An 18,321-nucleotide genomic window follows, 5' to 3' on the forward strand; every position below is an offset into this window, starting at 1 on the left:
CTGGCTGTCCTGGAACTCACTTTGTAGACCAGGCTGGCCTCGAACTCAGAAATCTGCCTGCCTCTGCCTCCTGAGTGCTGGGATTAAAGGCATGCACCACCGCCGACCGGCTGGGATGATTTCTAAAGACTCAACACACCCATTAAAAAAAAAATGACTCTACAGAGCCAGGTGCAAACCTTTACTTCCAGCAACTCAAGAGTGAGAGAATTGGTTGAGCTCAGTGTAGCCAAAATACATGATCCACTCTTTCAAAATACTTAGCTGGACAGTGATGGCGCACGCCTTTAATCCCAGCACCGGGAGTTAGAGGCAGGCAGATTTCTGAGTTCGAGGACAGTCTGGTCTACAGAGTGAGTTTCAGGACAGCCAAGGCTATACAGAGACCTTTCTCGAAAAAAAAGCAAGAGAGAGAGAGAGAGAGAGAGAGACTTTACAAAACTGTATACTCCCCTCCTAATTATTTAAGTAATAGAATGTAGAAAATAGTTTACAATAGAAAGCATTTCTGTATGCCAGGCGGTGGTGATGCATGCCTTTAATCCCAGCACTCAGGAGGCAGAGGCAGGCAGATTTCTGAGTTCGAGGCCAGCCTAGTCTACAAAGTGAGTTCCAGGACAGCTAGAGCTACACAGAGAAATTGTGTCTCGAAAAACCAAAAAGAGAAAGAAAGAAAAGAAAAAGAAAGAAAAGAAAGCATTTCTGTGTATATTTGCATACAAACAACCTTAAGTCTTTTATCAATGACATATCAGACATTCCTTTAGAGAGAGCAAATCACATTGGCTAACACAGAATCACTCTCATTTAGATATACCCTAGCTCCAAAACCAAAAGGTTTTGAAGTTGGCAAAAAGCAAAAAAAAAAAAAAGCAAACAAACAAACACCGACTGTTCCCTCAAGGAAAGCTAGGCTGTCGTGAACGGGCTCCGAGCCACCAGAGCAGGAGTTATTTTCTTTACTGCTGACATAGTCATTCTGCAGAGACAAAGACACATAAACATGGAATTGTATTGCTCTATAGAAAACACTACATTAACTGAGTGGATGTCAGCCAGCCACTTGCTGTCCAGGAGACACAAAATAAAGAAAATACAATCTCTACCAAACAGGCAGTCTCTCTTTGCAGGATCTTCACCATGCAAGGTTTTCAGCTAATGGAGGAAACAAACAAACAAACATAAAAACCAAAGTAATGGTGGAAAACACACTTGAAGACTGAAAATAATTTTGTACATTATATATTGCATATGATGTAAGTGTAGACATGAAGAAATTGTAAGTTCATATGATATTAGTTTATAGCTATTGACAGGGCAGATGGACCTTCTAACTACAGAACATGTAAATCCAACAACATTTACACTGGCATTAAAGACAGTGCTGCTGCTTTGTTTTTGAACTTGAATGCCAGATCTCTAGGTTTGTTCTTACATTCTTCCCTTTCTCTCTGCTGAGCTTCTAATCTAAACAGCAGCCACTGAATGCTTATCAGCAAACAAGGTGCTGGTGAGAGCTGATTGCTGTCTGGGAGAAAACTCCCAATAGACTTACCACTTTGGTATTATCAAAGTCCCAATTTTGAAGAGTATGGTTTCTTACTACAACTAAAAACTGCCTCATCAATCAATCAATCAATCAATAAGCAAATTGCTAACCAATCTCTTCTACCTTCTTTTATTAAGCACCTTCAGAATTTATCCTCATTACAATTGTCTCAAAACCCCTTACCCACATGCATTTCTCACTAAGAAAGGATGAAAAAGTTTAATTTCATAATCATTAAACTAAAAAGCCATAAAAAAAGCTGTACTGCCATCATGTGGCTAAAGGTGTGTTTACAGAAACCAACGTTCAGTATTTCCTAACAAACAAAATTTACAACCCAGTATGAATCAATGTAATTTTTTATTTGAAATTTATATTTAAGGACAATTATTATTCACAATGTCTTCAATTTCTTATGGTAAATGCCACTGCTTTAAAACAAGAAACATCCTCAAAAGCTGACTCTGATGCAAAAATAAAACAGCTGTGTACTCGGTACTCCTGATCTTGCTGACGAAGTTTATAATTTACTAATACCATAATGCACCCTCTAGCTATGAAAACCTTGAAAAACCCAGTTACAGAATCCAGAAGTTTCAAGTGACCTATAACATCTTTAAAAAAATCTATATGATATTTATTCAAATTGATCAACAATTTTGGACCCAGGATTACATCGCAAAAACTTCCATTAAAAAAAATCAATATTATAGTAAATAGAAATGGTTTTTCTATTTCTACATCTAGCTTATTTTCCCACACATAACTGAAAACCATACTTTAATTCTAACTAAAGAAAGCTTTAATTCTAAAATATAGTCCTTTGTATCTTTCAACTATAGAGTGTTCTAGATTCTCTGCAAGGCATCTGAAGGAATGAATCTGTACCAAATGCTTTGTGATGATGGAGTCTAATTAGAAGTAAGCATCTCTAGATCTAAATCTACCTTGTTTCTTAAGCAATTCATCTAAGTCATAGGAAGACAGCGCCATCTATAGGTCTGCATGAGTAGAGAAGGATTGGTTTAGATTTTGATAGGAATGACTGTGATCCTCTAGCCCTCCTAGAAAGCTCAAAATTAATCCTGTTCACCCTCGAACCTCAGGAGATAGTATTAGGTTATAGCAAAGTGCTTTCATGTTTCACTACAATAATTTTCCAAAATAACAATAACAGCAGCAACAACAACAAAAAAGAAACAACACTTTTCTACAATTGTTTCACTCTTTGTGGTCCATAAATAATGAAGAAATATTAGCATGCTAATAATCATCTTTTCTCTCCCTAATGCGTTCATCCTATAAAACTCTTTGTGGGCATAATTTCACTGTGGATGTCATCTAATTCTGTTAAAAAATAAAAACACAGAAGAGGAAGATATATATTCACTCTACGATACTATAGGTCTTATATACAAAAAGCTAAGTCCACTCTTTCATCTAACACAAACTGGCTACTATTATTCTGGGGGTAGGGGGTTGAAAATACACACACTTCAAAAACTTAAGGTTCTTTCCCTTCTCATGGCTAAGCTTCAGTGTGTTCTGTAGGGAAGATCTTACAGTAAGGCATGCATGCGTCTTACTTGGTTGGATAAGGGTTTCATGAATGACATATGATGATAAGGCTTAGAAGAGCCTTAACTAAGCATATGTATTGGACAACAGAAGTGAAATACTTGAGATCTGTTCTGTGCAAGGTGACTCACACGTGAGCTAAGGTCTGATATTTAAAGATCCTGTAATGTTCTGCTCTAGTCAACTTCCCAAAGCAGCATTCTCAACCCACACTGCACCCTACGGAGTGTAGAGCAGCAGCTGAGAGTTTGAGCTGTGAAAAAAATTAAGATAGATAGATAGACAGACAGACAGATAGATGTTATATAGATGATAGATAGATAGATAGATAGATAGATAGATAGATAGATAGATAGATAGATAAGAGAGAGAGAGAGAGAGAATGCAGAATTTGGGTTCTATGCTTTGTCACTAATCTTGAACAAACAGCATTTCTCAGAGATTTACTTTCCTCCTATTTAAGAAATCACAAATTGCCGGGCGTGGTGGCGCACGCCTTTAATCCCAGCACTCGGGAGGCAGAGGCAGGCGGATTTCTGAGTTCGAGGCCAGCCTGGTCTACAGAGTGAGTTCCAGGACAGCCAGGGCTATACAGAGAAACCCTGTCTTGAAAAACCAAAAAAAAAAAGAAATCACAAATTAACACAGGTGATTTAAGCAAAGTGAACACAGTAAATAGTAAGTGTTATCAGCACTCAAGAAGATAAGATTTGTCTTATCAGTTTTTATTAATTTTATCATGCTTATTGACTATGATAACTACAAAATATCTACCCAGCTAAGTAAACACATACAATCCATTTATGACTACTTGAGTTGGCAAAAAGTATGAAAATGACTGAAGTCAAAAATCACAATGAATACAACCATACAACAAGAGAAAGTAGCATTTGAGGTGGTAATTTCAAAATACACTTCTAGATTGTCTTTGAGAATCACTAGAGTCCTAACCAAGTATCAATTTCTATCGCATACTTTAGCAGTGTGGCTCTGCAAAAGTACAACGTGGATGGGAGTGGCTCATCAGCCCGCTCATCTAGCTAAGGAGCCCTGAGCAGCCGATAGCTTCCGGTAGGAGGAAGCAAAAAGTTAAGGGTGTGGCCAGTTCCCATCAGTGTAAGGCGGCACAAATTCAGTTCAGCAGGTTAAAGACAAGAGGTGGGCGTGGGTAGAAAGTGAAGGGTGATCTGGGAAGAGTGGGGAAAAGAGAACTGGCGGGCTGTTCAAACTACATCATATGCATGCATGAACTTCTCAAAAAATTAATATTATATTTTAAAAATATAAATGGCACTCTTCGAGGAATAACAGAGTTGCAGACATAGACCTGGGAGTCACTGTAAGGAGTTACAAGTCAGCCAGAGGGCAGATGGCCTTTACCAAGACGGTAACAGACAAGCCTGGAGAGTCAGCAAGGGAGACAGTGAAGGACTCAGAAACTGGGTACAGCAGCAAAAATCTGAACTCTGGAGGCAGACTACAGAACTGCCACAAACTCAAGGCCAGTCTCATGCATCGTGAGAAGCCTGGCAGCCCCAGCTACAGATTGAGACAGATCCTGTCAAAATAAATGAATGAGCAAATAGGAAGACGGTTGTAGCCAGGCAGTGGTGGCACATGCCTTTAATCCCAGCACTTGAGAAGCAGAAGCAGGTGGATTTCTGAGTTCGAGGACAGCCTGGTCTACAGAGTGAGTTCCAGGACAGCCAGGGCTACAAAGAGAAACCCTGTCTCAAAAAAAAAAAAAAAACAAAAGAAAGAAAGGAAGAAGGTTGTAAACGGACCACAAGAACAACATTAAGGGAAAATTTTAAAAAGGTGTGAAATCCTACAATGATGAGATAAAGTTGAGAATGAAAAATGTGAAAAATGGCAGGTAAAATTTTCAGCAAAAAGAGTAAAAATACACCCACCAATTATACTAAGTTGAAGATCAAGTGAGAATACTTTCAGAGAGGTTGAAATGGAAGAACAAAGACCATAAAACCAGATTGAGGTATGAGATATGACCTTGAGAAACGCAATATAAGGGAAGCGTGAGACCACCTGAGCTCCTATACCAGGAAGCTGGGGTACTGACTCCATATGTGGCAAGCGTGGGGACCTGCATTTGAATCCTCAGCCTTCAGGGAAAAACTGTGTGTGAGAGGCCACTTTTCTGGAATCTCAGGGGACAGGAGAGAGACCATCAGGCCAAACAGTGTCATCAGGTTCAGTCAGAGACCCTGTCTCAAAAACTAAGGTGGAGATCGACAGAGGAGGACACCAAGGTCAAACTCTGGTTCACACTCCTGAAGGGGTGATAGTACTCACACCATGTGCACATTCACGACACACGTATGTGCATATATATGTGTATGTGAGGGGGGAAGGGGAGATATGTTTAAGTGCAAATCCTTGGTGTCAGTGAATGTGGCCTTCCTTATTCGAAAATAAAGTTTTGTGGCTAAAGCTTTGCAGATGAAGAGGACGTACAGGATTAGAGTGGGATTTCTAAGCTGGGGAATCTGGACATAAACACAGAGACTGGTGTGAAGAAGGTGTCGTGTGAGGATGGATTCAGACACTGGACAAACAAATCTACAATCAAGGACTGAAGGAAAGAGAAGCATACAGTGACTGCCTTGACAACCCTCATTTTGGACTTCTAGCCCCAAATATTTTGAAAGGATAAACGTCCCGTGATGTTGTTTTGTCAGCACTAGCAAGTTAACATAAGCCTGTATCAAAATAAAAACAACCAAGATATGCAGATCTTAAAGAATCTTTAAGGCATAAAAATTATGATCATATCAGGATCTAGCGACCATCTACACTGCAACAATTTAGACATTCTAGTTCCTTGAAAAATAACAATTTTCCAGTTTAGATATAACACCAATGTCAGAATGAAAGCCAGGGGATAAGAGACACTGATGAGAAAGTCCAAGTACAGTCTAGGGATGCAGTTCAGTGATGGGAAGCCCAGAGTTCAAACATCACCACTACAAAGAAGAAAGAATTCAGTCTACTTCTAGTGTGAAATTCAGGTAGGAGTTTCAGAATCTCGTTCCTTTCATTCAGTCTTTTTTCATTTACACTTTAAAGACATCACTACTTAAATCATAAAGATATCTGAAAATGGGCCAGGATGTGGCTGAAGGACAAGCCTGGTGGCCTGAGTTCGATCCTTTGGACCCACTAAATAGTGAATACCCCACTCTTGCAAGTTGTCCTCTAATTGCTATCTGCATGCCATGACACATGACTTACATGGACCTGCATGTACACAATAGAAACACACATGCACACATGCACAATAGAAAATGAAATGGAATAAAAAGGTTTTAGGTATTTGGTAATGATTTGTAGCATCTTTTTTTTTTGATTTTGGAATTCTGAAATATTAAATTACATTGCTATGAGAAGTGGCAAAGATTTTAGACCCAGAAATATTTTTTTTCACATTATTTACTAAGTAGTTGAAATAAAACGTTGTTCTTAGTACTGTTGCAGTTCATTCTTAAGAATTATTAGAACCTGTGATGACTTCTCTCTTTGGAAGTGGAGCCAAGAATAAATGAACGTTGTACGAGTTAGCCTCTGTGGTCAAGCTGGTGGAAGGGAGAACAAGGGCTGATTTAGCAGCCTGATTCTAAAACATTGGGGAAAGTTGTTTTATGTCAACTGAGTAATGCCCACATACTGACAGTAGCAAAGCTTCTAAAATCTCATTCACAAGAATAAAATGAGAAATTCTTCGAGTGTAGATACTCAGCTCCTGGTTTTGTTCTTTAATGCATATTCTTGAAGACTAGATTTTCCTAAAGAGAGACAAAACTACTCATAATTAACATACACCCCTTAAAGGTATTTTATAATTAATTTGAGCAATAGGGTTGCTTCCTCCTCTGTGGTTAAAATAAGGGGGAATTTTTTTTCTCCCTAATTATCCAGATAATGGGTTCCAGCCTCCCTTTGATGTGTCACAAGGGCTCACCTGTTTCACTACAACCTGCTATTTATTATCAAACAATTATAGTTCCTCAAATCCCGAATTTCCAAAGGTGTCATTTATCCAAATCACATGTGTGCCCCCTTTGCACTCATTCTAAAAAAGAAATTTCCTTGATCAAAAATGTAAGCTTGACTACCCCCTGGTGTATCAGCCCTTTTATTACCTACTACAAATTAAAATCCAGAAGACGTCTAGGATATGTACCATTAATGCATCACCTTTAAGTATATTCAAACCATTACAATAGAATAAAAATGGAAAAATACTATGAAAAATAAACATTTAAGATATTAAAAGATCCAATCTTTAAAAAAAAAAAAGATTTAAAATTTTTCCACATCATTTTAGCCATTTGTGGTTGAAAATCTCATACTTTCTCCCTGTTAGAATAAGAAATAATTTTAAATGCTCTCAGAATTAATCTCTTGAAGCCCAATCATGAATCTCGGGTTTCCCCTCCCAGAAGGGTCTGACACTTTACTCATTTGCTAAAAGGTTGTTAAGGAGATTACAATTTACAAAGTACTTGAACTGTACTTAACACAAAATTGGAAAACTCTTTTTTTCCAGAACAGTTCATTTCAACCGAAGAGATGTATACAAGGTAGAGGATGAAGAATGGGATGTATACCTACAAATCACGAAGGACCAGGATGAGGCTGGGGTAGGTGAACAAAGAGAATTGGTTGGAGAATTGGTGTCCTCCCAGCCCAGTGACCCACCGCAGGAGGAATAAGGTCTAGGGCAGCATTATGGGTAGGGCTGGAAATCTTGAGGAGGAAGTTTCTGAGAGACTGCAGAGGCCCCCCAAGTTTGCCAACGTGAAAGGGTGTGTATAGTCTACTGGTAAATTTACAAGAAAACCGAACAGGCCCCTGTAAGAGAAAGACTTCCTAGGATGCCAGTGCAACTTCATCGCAGCACTCCAGAGATTCTGAATTTGGGTCAATAAGAGAGTTTGGGGTAAATAAGCATCTGAGTGGACCAGAAAGGATCATATGTGACGTGGAGAGAGAAAAATAAAAAAAAAAAGAAAAAAGAAACAAACAAACAAACAAACAAACAAAAAACCGCCCGGCGTGGTGGCACACGCCTTTAATCCCAGCACTCGGGAGGCAGAGGCAGGTGGATTTCTGAGTTCGAGGCCAGCCTGGTCTACAGAGTGAGTTCCANTCAACAAACTTGAACCCCCCACCAAAAAATAAAAAAAAAAAAAAAAAAAAGAAAAAAAAGAAAGAAAAAAGAAAAGAACAACCCCATGGACTTTTAGAACATGTAGAGGGGCACAAACTATTAACAAAGAAGAAGCAGAGCTGGAGAGAAGGCTCAGCAGTTAAAAGAATAAACTACTTCTGTGGAAATTCCATCCCCAGCACCCGCTTTGGCCAAATCCCAGGCCTCTGGCCTTCATGTGCACGTGCCCATACACAGACCACACACATATGCATAACTGAAAATAATAAAATAAATCTTCATTTAGAAGAGGATAAGGAAGAGGGTTCTGTCTGAAGTGACTCAAGTGGTCCTAGAACCCAGGAAGAGCTGACCGGGTAAATGATGGAGAAGCCACCTAGAACTCATTTGAATCTAAGGATGTTAGGAGTCAAACCGGTGTGAGGAATTCTGAGATTGTTTTCGTCATGCTTGCTGATAATCCTAGGTAGATTTGTAAGTAGCAGGGGAAAAGAAGAAAATAATAATAAAGCAGAGCTTTAGGATAATCCAATGCTGAGCACGGGCTCCTCGGCCCTCAACCAGAGCCCCTTTTCAGTCCAAAATGTGCCCAGCTGCAGTTGGATGCGCTGAGTGAATTGCCACTAAAATAAATGGAGTTTATTTTGGATAAAAGTGAATCATGTTGGCTCTAGATAAGGATGATATTGCGTGAACACATTTAAAGAATTGTACTTGTAGATAAGTGCTCTTTAAGAAATGTGCATTAATAGGAGCAACAGAGAGTAATTGGGTGCATGCATGAGCCCTCTAACGCTGTGTGTCAGTTCCTTCTTCTGTGATGGCAATTGTGATGTCATCTGCCTTCTGGAGTCATGAGATTAAAGATATGAATTCCTGAGAAGCATAGAACTGACTGGCATTACACACTCAGTGGGCATCTGCTGGCTAATTTTGTTAACTTGACATAGGCTAGAGTCATCTGAGAGGAGAAAAGCCGCTATTGAAAAAATGTCTCCATAAGATTGAGCTGTAGACAGCCGGGCGTGGTGGTGCACGCCTGTAATCCCAGTACTCGGGAGGCAGAGGCAGGCAGATTTCTGAGTTTGAGGCCAGCCTGGTCTACAAAGTGAGTTCCAGCACAGGCCAGGGCTATACAGAGAAACCCTGTCTCAAAAAAAAAAAAAAAAAAAAAAAAAAAAAGATTGAGCTGTAGAAAAGTCTGTAGAGCATTTTCTTAATTAGCGATTGATGGAGGAGGGCCCAGACCATTATGGGTGGAACCACCCCTGGATTGGTTGTCCTGGGTGCTCTAACAAAGTAGGTTGAGCAAGCCAAGTAAGCTGTAGCCCTCCATGGCCTCCTATCAGTTCCTGCCTCTAGGTTCCTGCCCTGACTTCCTTCAATAATGAACAGTAATATGGAAATATAAACCAAGTGAGACCTTTCCTCCCCAAATGGTTTTTGTTGATGGTGTTTTGTCATCTAAACTAGTAATCTAGTTTAATTAGTTTAGTAATCTAAACTAAGATAAGGCCTTAGCCTAGAACTGATTGGCACTTAACATTCAATAGGCCTTAGCACAGGGCTGACTGGCATTTAGCATTCAATAGACATTAGCTAGTTTAACATTTGCATATTTGCATGTTAATGAGAATGTTAAAGCTGGAAGAACCTAAAGAGGAAATCACTTGCAAAATATTAGGGAGAGGGTATTCTCAAGCCAGGGAAGTGGTCAATATTTCAACAGAGAGAGGGAAAAGCAAGAGGCACATATGCCAGGCACTGGAAATAAAAGTGCCGACAGCTTATTTAACAGAACCAAATGAAATATAAAGGATGGAAGGTATCCCTGGAAGCCAACACAGGGGTACATTATAGAGGCTACACAATCCGTTCTCTTCCCACCTCCATGCCCACTCTCATCCACAGTGAAAGCCAAAAACATTTTACTTGCAATCCTCTGCCATAAGAATTGTGCCCTCTCACTCTGGGGAGTGCTTTTGCTCAAAGATCTAACACAGTACTTTTAAAATAAAAATACAAGCCAATAACCTGAAGCCTACCTAGAATGTAGATTCAGTACAGTCAGTCATACTTGGAAGCCTGAAGTCCAACATTTTAAACAAATTTCTAGATGCCACTATATATTTCTTCTTTGTTTATTGCTTTTTATTTGTTTATGGGAGAACTTTTTTTTCCCTTTTTCTTTTTATTCATTTTTTTCCTTTTTAGAGTCTCACTATATAGACCAGGCTGGCCTGGAATTCAACTGAGAGTTAATTGCCTGCCTCTGCTTCCCAAGTGTTGGGATTAAAGGTGCTGCTTGCAGGAGCTGGAACATGGTTCCCTTGTTCTCTTACATCACTAGCTTCCTCTTTTCCAACTCCTTCAATGCCAAAGCTTGGCTGTCCTGGATCTTGCTCTGTAAATTGACCTTGAACTCAGAGATTTTCATGTCTGTCTCCAGGTGTGTACCACCCTTCCTGGATCTAAATTTAGCTGGGGAGGATCTTGCCAAGGCCACCAATCCATTAATTCAATTTAATATCCTTAAACACAGGATTCAGCTCCATTTCACTGCCTGATGCCCCTATATATACTATATATTTTATATTCCTCCTTTCTAAGCTTGCTATGCTTATTCAAAACATAGTTGTCACTAGTAGCAAGCTCTATCTATTCTGCAAGGTCTAGCTATAATGGCACACCCTAACAGAGGTTTTAGATATATGCTATTAGATGCATGTTAACAGCTGCTAAGCATACCTCCAGTCTTTAAATGAAAATATTGGGGGCTGGTGAGATGGCTCAGTGGGTAAGAGCACTGACTGTTCTTCTGAAAGTCCTGAATTCAAATCCCAGCAACCACGTGGTGGCTCACAACCATTCTTATTGAGATCTGATGCCCTCTTCTGGGGTGTCTAAAGGCAGCTACGGTGTACTTTATTAATAATAATAAATAAATCTTTGGGCCAGAGCGAGCAGGGACTGAGCGAGTGGGGCTGACCAGAGAGAGGGAGCAGAGATCCTCAATTCAATTCCAACAACCAGATGAAGGCTCACAGCTATCTGTACAGCTATAGTGTACACTCCTATACATAAAATAAATAAATCTTTAAAAAATAAATGCAAATGTCACAAGCCCTCTTGTAATAAAAGAGTGATGTATTATAATATACATATATTAATCTTTTCATGGTGTATCTACTTTTTTTTCCTGCTTTTCTTTGAGAATCTCCAAGCTGTTTGTACCACCCATCCAATGGGGACAGGCGATTATTGTTAATTGATAGAGGTGGGTTCCTATTTGGGTAATTTTGAGTCTATTACTAGGATTTTGAACTAAAAATAAAATTACAAGTTCCCTCCCACCCCTGCCCCCAGGAAGATCATTCAGGAGCGTGAATACTTGGAAGCTGTTGGAAACCAAATTCTAATACATGGAAGGAAAACCGCAAAGCAACAGTTAATTGTGAGAGAGAAAACAAAAAACAAAAACCTTCTCCAGTCTCTACGACCACATAGTGAAATATCTCTGTCAAATTGGCACCCTTACCCCCTTGTACATCTCCACAGAAGGCAGTTGGCATGGCGCACCAGTCTGCTTGGCAGAATGCCAAAGAGATGTCTCTTTGTCAAAGGAAGATAAGGGCTAGAGAAATAATTCAGTGGTTCAGATCTTTCGGAGGACCAAACTTCCATTCCTACTTGGTGTCTCACAGCTGTCTGTAACTCTAGTTCCAGAGGTTCTATCACCCTCTAGTGGCCTCCCTGGGGACTAGACACACACAGTCCTGCCTTGAGGGTAATGGCCCACTGGCATAGACAAGATGAAGAAACATTGCATCCTGCTTTCTCCTGAGTGTTCTAGTTGCTCAAGGGAATAAATGGCACTAGACCCTGAATACCATGAGACACTTTTCTCTTCCTGATAAACCACTCCCACTTCTTTACTTTTTTTCCATAAGAGAACTTTCTTTTAGAGGACGACATTGACCTTTGCGACCTGAAGACCATGATAATTCACAGAGAGAGACATGTTAGCACCAGTAATCAGAAGTCTAGTATTAGAGATCCAAATACACCCTAGTTTTATAAAAACTCTACTTTTTCTTTCTGGCCCTTGCTCTAGTAATGTAATAGGCTCAGCCTACTTTACTACAGCTTCAATAAATTTAATTTTTGTTATTATGCTTTTAAAGGCCAAGTAGAAGAAAATATGACTTCAGAGTGATGAAAACATTTATTATCCTTCTTACCTATCAACAGTGCCACAATGTAAACTATAGGAATCAACCAGCCGATTTTAAAGTTATCTTATAAATGGCTTAACATTAAGCCATGTTAACTGATTAATTCCATTTACATTAATAACGATGCATAATAACATAAATGCAATGCCGGGCGTGGTGGCCCATGCCTGTAATCCCAGCACTCGGGAGGCAGAGGCAGGCAGATTTCTGAGTTCGGGTCCAGCCTGTCTACAGAGTGAGTTCCAGGACAGCCAGGGCTACACAGAGAAACCCTGTCTCGAAAAAAAAAAAACAAAAACAAAAAAACATAAATGCATCTGTGCCAAATATTTATCCAGAAATATGCAGCAAAAACAGGATTAGGTCTGATCTATTTTAACAGTCTTTGAGTTTAACTGTGCCTAATACATGTTGTGATTATACAAACCAACAGAGATACCTGTAAGTCACTGGGCACAGCCTGGGATGTTAACCAACTTCGCTTTCCCTATGGTCAAGCATGTATATATATATATGTGTGTGTATGTCTGTGTTCTTCATATTCATAACTGTATCATGTTAAAGTGTGCAAATTATGTGACATATCTGGATGCTTTTGATACCCCTGAAATGCAGCTAGTTCATGACATAAAACTACTCACAGCTTGAAGCAGTCGATTATTTAAAAGTTCATATTTTCTTGGAAGTAAATAGTAAATGTTACTAAGTATATATTGAGTATCTTTTAATCAATCTTAATACTATTTATCATTGTTATAATAATTTATTAAAATAACCAAACTTATGAACTTGTTACAGCTTAATATTAAAAATATTAAAAATTAGGCATACGCATAATTTAATGGCGAGCAACTTCTTCCAAGTTGCATTTGACAGTAATTACTACCAAGCTGGTTTTAACAGATCTTTTTGTAAAGTCTCTCCCACATCATTACAGTCTCTCCACAGATTAATGTGAGTCCATTACATCAAAGGTGTTTACATTTGTTAGCACGAGCGTTTAATTTTAATATATTTATGGCATGCATAGATCCCCAAGACGCACAGTATAAAGAATCCCTGCGAAGAGAGCTATGCTAAGATCCTCTTTAGCCTATTAGGGCTTGGAAGAAACTTGCTAAGAAACTTAAGACCGAACTGGCACTGAATCCTTTTTTGTGTAAAATAGCTGTCAAAGCGAAGAAAAGGACGGGAGTGGGAAGCTTTCTCAAAGTCACAGTAAGTTTCAGGGACTGGCGAATCCTTTCGTGCTCCACTCTAGGAACAGAGAACCCCGGGAACCTGAGAGCAGAGCAGCTAGTGGGGACTGCACCCAAAAGAGCCGCCGCCGCCGGCTGCTCGCCTCCTCGGCTCTTCGCAGAGGAGTCAGAGTGGAAGATTTAGGAGGACGCACTCGCACACAAAACTTCGGTTGGAAGGCGAGCCTGGGGGACAGTTGTCGGGCGGTGCGGCGGAGGAGCGGCGGGCGCGCGGGGAGCGAGCGGACAGCCTTACCTGCAGACCCTCCGGCCGCGACCTGCCGGGAGGTCTCGTGCAGCAAGCTGACGTTGGGGGCCGACATCTTCGCGACCAGGGGACCGGGTGACCAAGTTGCCCGAGCGAGCTCCTCTGAAGGCCGCCGCCGATGGAGACCGGGCCCCGTCGGTCCTGGGGCTGAACTCTTCCCGGTGTGGCTGCGATCCAGCTAAAGGCGGCGGTTCGGGCACCGAGTCGCCGCGAGGTCGGCGGAGGGGGTCCGAACTTGCCCAGCGCTGCCTGAGGCTGCCCTTTCCACCGGGGCGCCGGAGGGGGAACACTGACAACTGGGGGCTGGGTAGACTTGACCTAGCTCGGTGGGTCAGGCTCGAGCTTCAAGATAGGGGCTTATGAATTTGCCTATCGAGACCTACTGCGGAGTTTGTTTAGCTGGCTGCTTATCTAAGGGCTGCCTTAGCTAGCGGCGACTGTGATGTAGCCGCGGGCGACCCTTGCCCTCCAGGCAGGCTAAAATACGGTACTATTCAAAAGAAGGGATAGTGAGGAAATTCCTCCAAGTTAGTCAACCAGAAATTGAAGGCCACGGCAACTAGATCAGAGCAGATCTGACTTACAAAGTGCAGTAACTGTGCGGGGGAAGTGGTTTTGGACTTTTATTTCATGCATAATAAACTGAGTTTTACTTACTGAAAACCATAAAGGCCTTGTTATTCAAGTGTCCTGTGCCCAGTTCACAGGGTCACCATGCTGCGCACAATATGACAGACTTGTCAGAAAGCCGAGTTCTTTGGGCTTAGGGCCTTGAAACCTGTTTTAAGCAGTTCTCTGTTAGGGACAGTAGGTAGACGTGAAAGAGGAGCACCAATATCCTGCTTATTTCTTTCTACAAAATGTGGAATTACTCACACTAGCCCTTTAGAATCACTGACAAAAGTACCAGTTAGTGCCTGTTAGTGAACCACAAGGTGCAAACTGCAGTATAAGAGAAACACAGGAGTCAGATATTTAGAATGCTCACCACACCCCTGACAGGCCGGAGATGATAAGAGAAAGTACTGTGGAAACCCCACTGTTGTTATTTCTAAAACGTAGTGTTTAATACATATATTCTGGGCCATATAAACTGCCGTTGTTCTCTGTCAAAAACATGGGTATGTGCAATTTAAAATAATACAATGTCAAATGAAATATACGAAATGAATACTTATATCTTATTTTCACTCTTTGAGCTATTAAATGTTGGTGGTAGTGAGCTGAGGAGATGGCTCAGTCAGTAAAGTGCTTGTCATGCAAGCCTAAGAACCAAAATCCAGTTTCCCTGCACATGTAAGGCAGTATTCGTCTGGGTCTGTAATCCTAGCGCTGAGAAGGCAAAGATAGGCAGATCCCTGGAGCTGTCTGGTTGGTGAGGTCTAGCCAAACAGTTCAGTTCAGTGCAGTTATAGGTCTTGTCTCCGAAGGTAAAATGGAGAACAACTGAAGATCCCCAACAGGAACCTCTAGCTACCAAACACTCCTGTTGCATGTATCTGCTCACACACACACACACACATGCACACTCACACACCACATGTACACATGCATACATACACACACACCCCACATGGACACACATCTACCACATGGACACACACATACCACATAGACACACACATACACACACCACATGTACACATAAACCACATGGATACACACCCCACATGTAGACACACACACACACCCCACATGTACAGACACACACCCCACATGTACACACACTGTTATGTGCCTGTACCACCTGACTAGGAAAGTTACATACCATGAGGAATTGGGTAAATGTGCTGCTTACGTGATCAGATACACAAAAATAGTTTCTCTCTCTCTTTTTTTTTTTTTTTTTTTAATTTTCTGCCGGGCATGGTGGCGCGCGCCTTTAATCACAGCACTCGGGAGGCAGAGGCAGGTGGATTTCTGAGTTCGAGGCCAGCCTGGTCTACAGAGTGAGTTCCAGGACAGTCAGGGCTACACAGAGAAACCCTGTCTCGAAAAAATAAAATAAAATTTTCCAGATTGAAAATATCCATCAATACCAAATGGACAGGTCTGAAAACATACATACAAGTCATATTATACATATTGAGCAGGTTATATTTAGGAATGTATATTATGTACATAAACATATGCTTGGGGCAGCAATTAATGAAAAAAATATGGATTTAAAGACAGCAAGAAAGAGTCCAAGCGAGAGTGTGGAGGGAGTAAAAGGGAAACGTGTACTCATATTAAAATCTCAAAAATAAATCATCAAAAATAAAAATAAAACTCTAATGGCAAAAATTAAGTTGGTTACAAAAAAAAAGCCCTCTCTCCTGCTCCTCTATCACTAAGCAAATAAAAGGTTTTGAGAACTATATTTTACTAATTAAATATAGGATTTTTTAAAGATTTATTTATTTTTTGTATATGAGTACACTGTAACTGTACAGATGGTTGTGAGCCTCCATGTGGTTGTTGGGGATTGATTAGTGCCTCTGCTTCGCTCTGGTCAGCCCTGCTCAGGCCCAAAGATTGATTTATTATTATAAATAAATTATTATAAATAAATAACATATTATAAATAAGTACCAGAACAGGGCATCAGATCTCATTATGGGTGGTTGTGAGCCACCATGTTGTTACTGGGATTTGAACTCAGGACCTTCGCAAGAACAGTCAGTGTTTTTACCCCCTGAGCCATCTCGCCAGCCCAAAATATAGGATCTTAAATACAATATAAACCATTTCTTCAACAAATATTGAGGATCTATCACATTTTAGACATAGTCCCAAAATTTCAAAGCTTACAAAAGCATTTCATTGTGAAAAGCAGGAATTATGTTTTTCAAGATGATAAAAGGAGCAATCATTTATGTGAGTTTTTCATTTTGAAAACAGTGGGACTACAGATTCAAATGGTAAACCCAGGCCAAGTGCATTCTGTCATACAGAAAACTAAAGTAATGACCTTTCCTAAGTTAATTCTATTTGTATGTAAAATATAGACCTTTCTTTGTTTTGTAAAAAGAAAAAAGAAAAAAAATAACCACAAAATCTTTTTGCATTTATTTGTTGAGTGTACTCATGTGTGGATGCATGCAAGCCACAGCAAATGCAGGCCAGAACACAACTTGAGGAAGTGGGTTCTCTCCTCCCACTTGTGAGTCCCAGCAATCCAGTTCAGAAAATTCGGACCAGAAGGCTGCAACAGTTCCCTTTATCACTGAACCATCTCACAGGCCCCAAATACAGAATGAAAATGTTACAAGTAGGATATCCTAAGGTGCCCACTCAACCAAACCATGTATCCATCCGTAGAAACCTTACCTTTAAGCACTTCCCTAGCATTAGCAACTTCTAACACTAAGCATCTCTTCATCATGGACTGTCGAACCTAGTGGAAGAGATCCTACCCTTTTGTAATCAAAGCTTTTACCTCTCCTGGATTATCTCAGAACATCTAATACCTTCAAGTCACTATTTGAAGGGAGCACGTTGATGCTGTACGGTCATGATCTCTTTTTACTCCTCAATATCCTATCCTCAGAACATGAACATGGATTTGTGGTCTCATTGAACTCCCCTCAACACACAATAAACACACACACACATACCTCCTATTTTTTTTTCTTTTTAAAATTTATCTATTTATTATATGTGAGTGCACTGTAGCTGTCTTCAGACATACCAGAAGAGGGCGTCAGATCTTGTTACAGATGGTTGTGAGCCACCATGTGGTTGCTGGGTTTTGAACTCAGGACCTTTGGAAGAGCAGTCAGTGCTCTTAACTGCTGAGCCATCTCTCCAGCCACCCCCCCCCCTTTTTCAGAGTTATTTATTACTGTATTTAACTGTAGCTAACTTCAAACGCACCAGAAGAGGGCATCAGATCTCATTACGGGTGGTTGTGAGCCGCCGTGTGGTTGCTCGGATTTGAACTCAGAACCTTCGGAAAAGCAGTTGGGGGCTCTTACCCACTGAGCCATCTGGCCAGCCCAGGCCTCCTCTTTTTAAACCCCTTTGGACAAGGTCAGAATTCTCTGAGTAAATTTATGCAAGGTTTAATGGCCCAATAGTCCAGTCTTACAATTCTACAGCAACTGAAATAGGTCCCATATGTAACAGCATGCTGAAGCCTGGAACTCAGTAAAGGTCAGAGTCAGCAAGAAACACAGAGCTAAGATTGCTGATGAAGAGTTTTTTTGTTTGTTTGTTTGTTTGTTTGTTTGTTTTTGGTTTTTCGAGACAGGGTTTCTCTGTGTAGCCCTGGCTGTCCT

The 18,321-nt window shown here is 40.5% G+C and overlaps 1 protein-coding gene across 1 annotated transcript in view; it reads right to left on the minus strand.

Annotated features, from left to right (window-relative positions):
• Positions 1-14,563, minus strand: part of Slc25a21 (solute carrier family 25 member 21) — a 472,867-nt gene extending 458,304 nt beyond the window's left edge. The window contains exon 1 of the mRNA XM_021179180.2: positions 14,048-14,563. Coding sequence (XP_021034839.1) covers positions 14,048-14,114 — 67 coding nt within the window. The 5' untranslated portion in view covers positions 14,115-14,563. The remainder of the gene's footprint in view (positions 1-14,047) is intronic.
• Positions 14,564-18,321: the final 3,758 nt, after the last annotated feature.

Source organism: Mus caroli, chromosome 12, assembly GCF_900094665.2.
Source record: "Mus caroli chromosome 12, CAROLI_EIJ_v1.1, whole genome shotgun sequence".
In the NCBI taxonomy this organism is placed as follows: domain Eukaryota; kingdom Metazoa; phylum Chordata; class Mammalia; order Rodentia; family Muridae; genus Mus; species Mus caroli.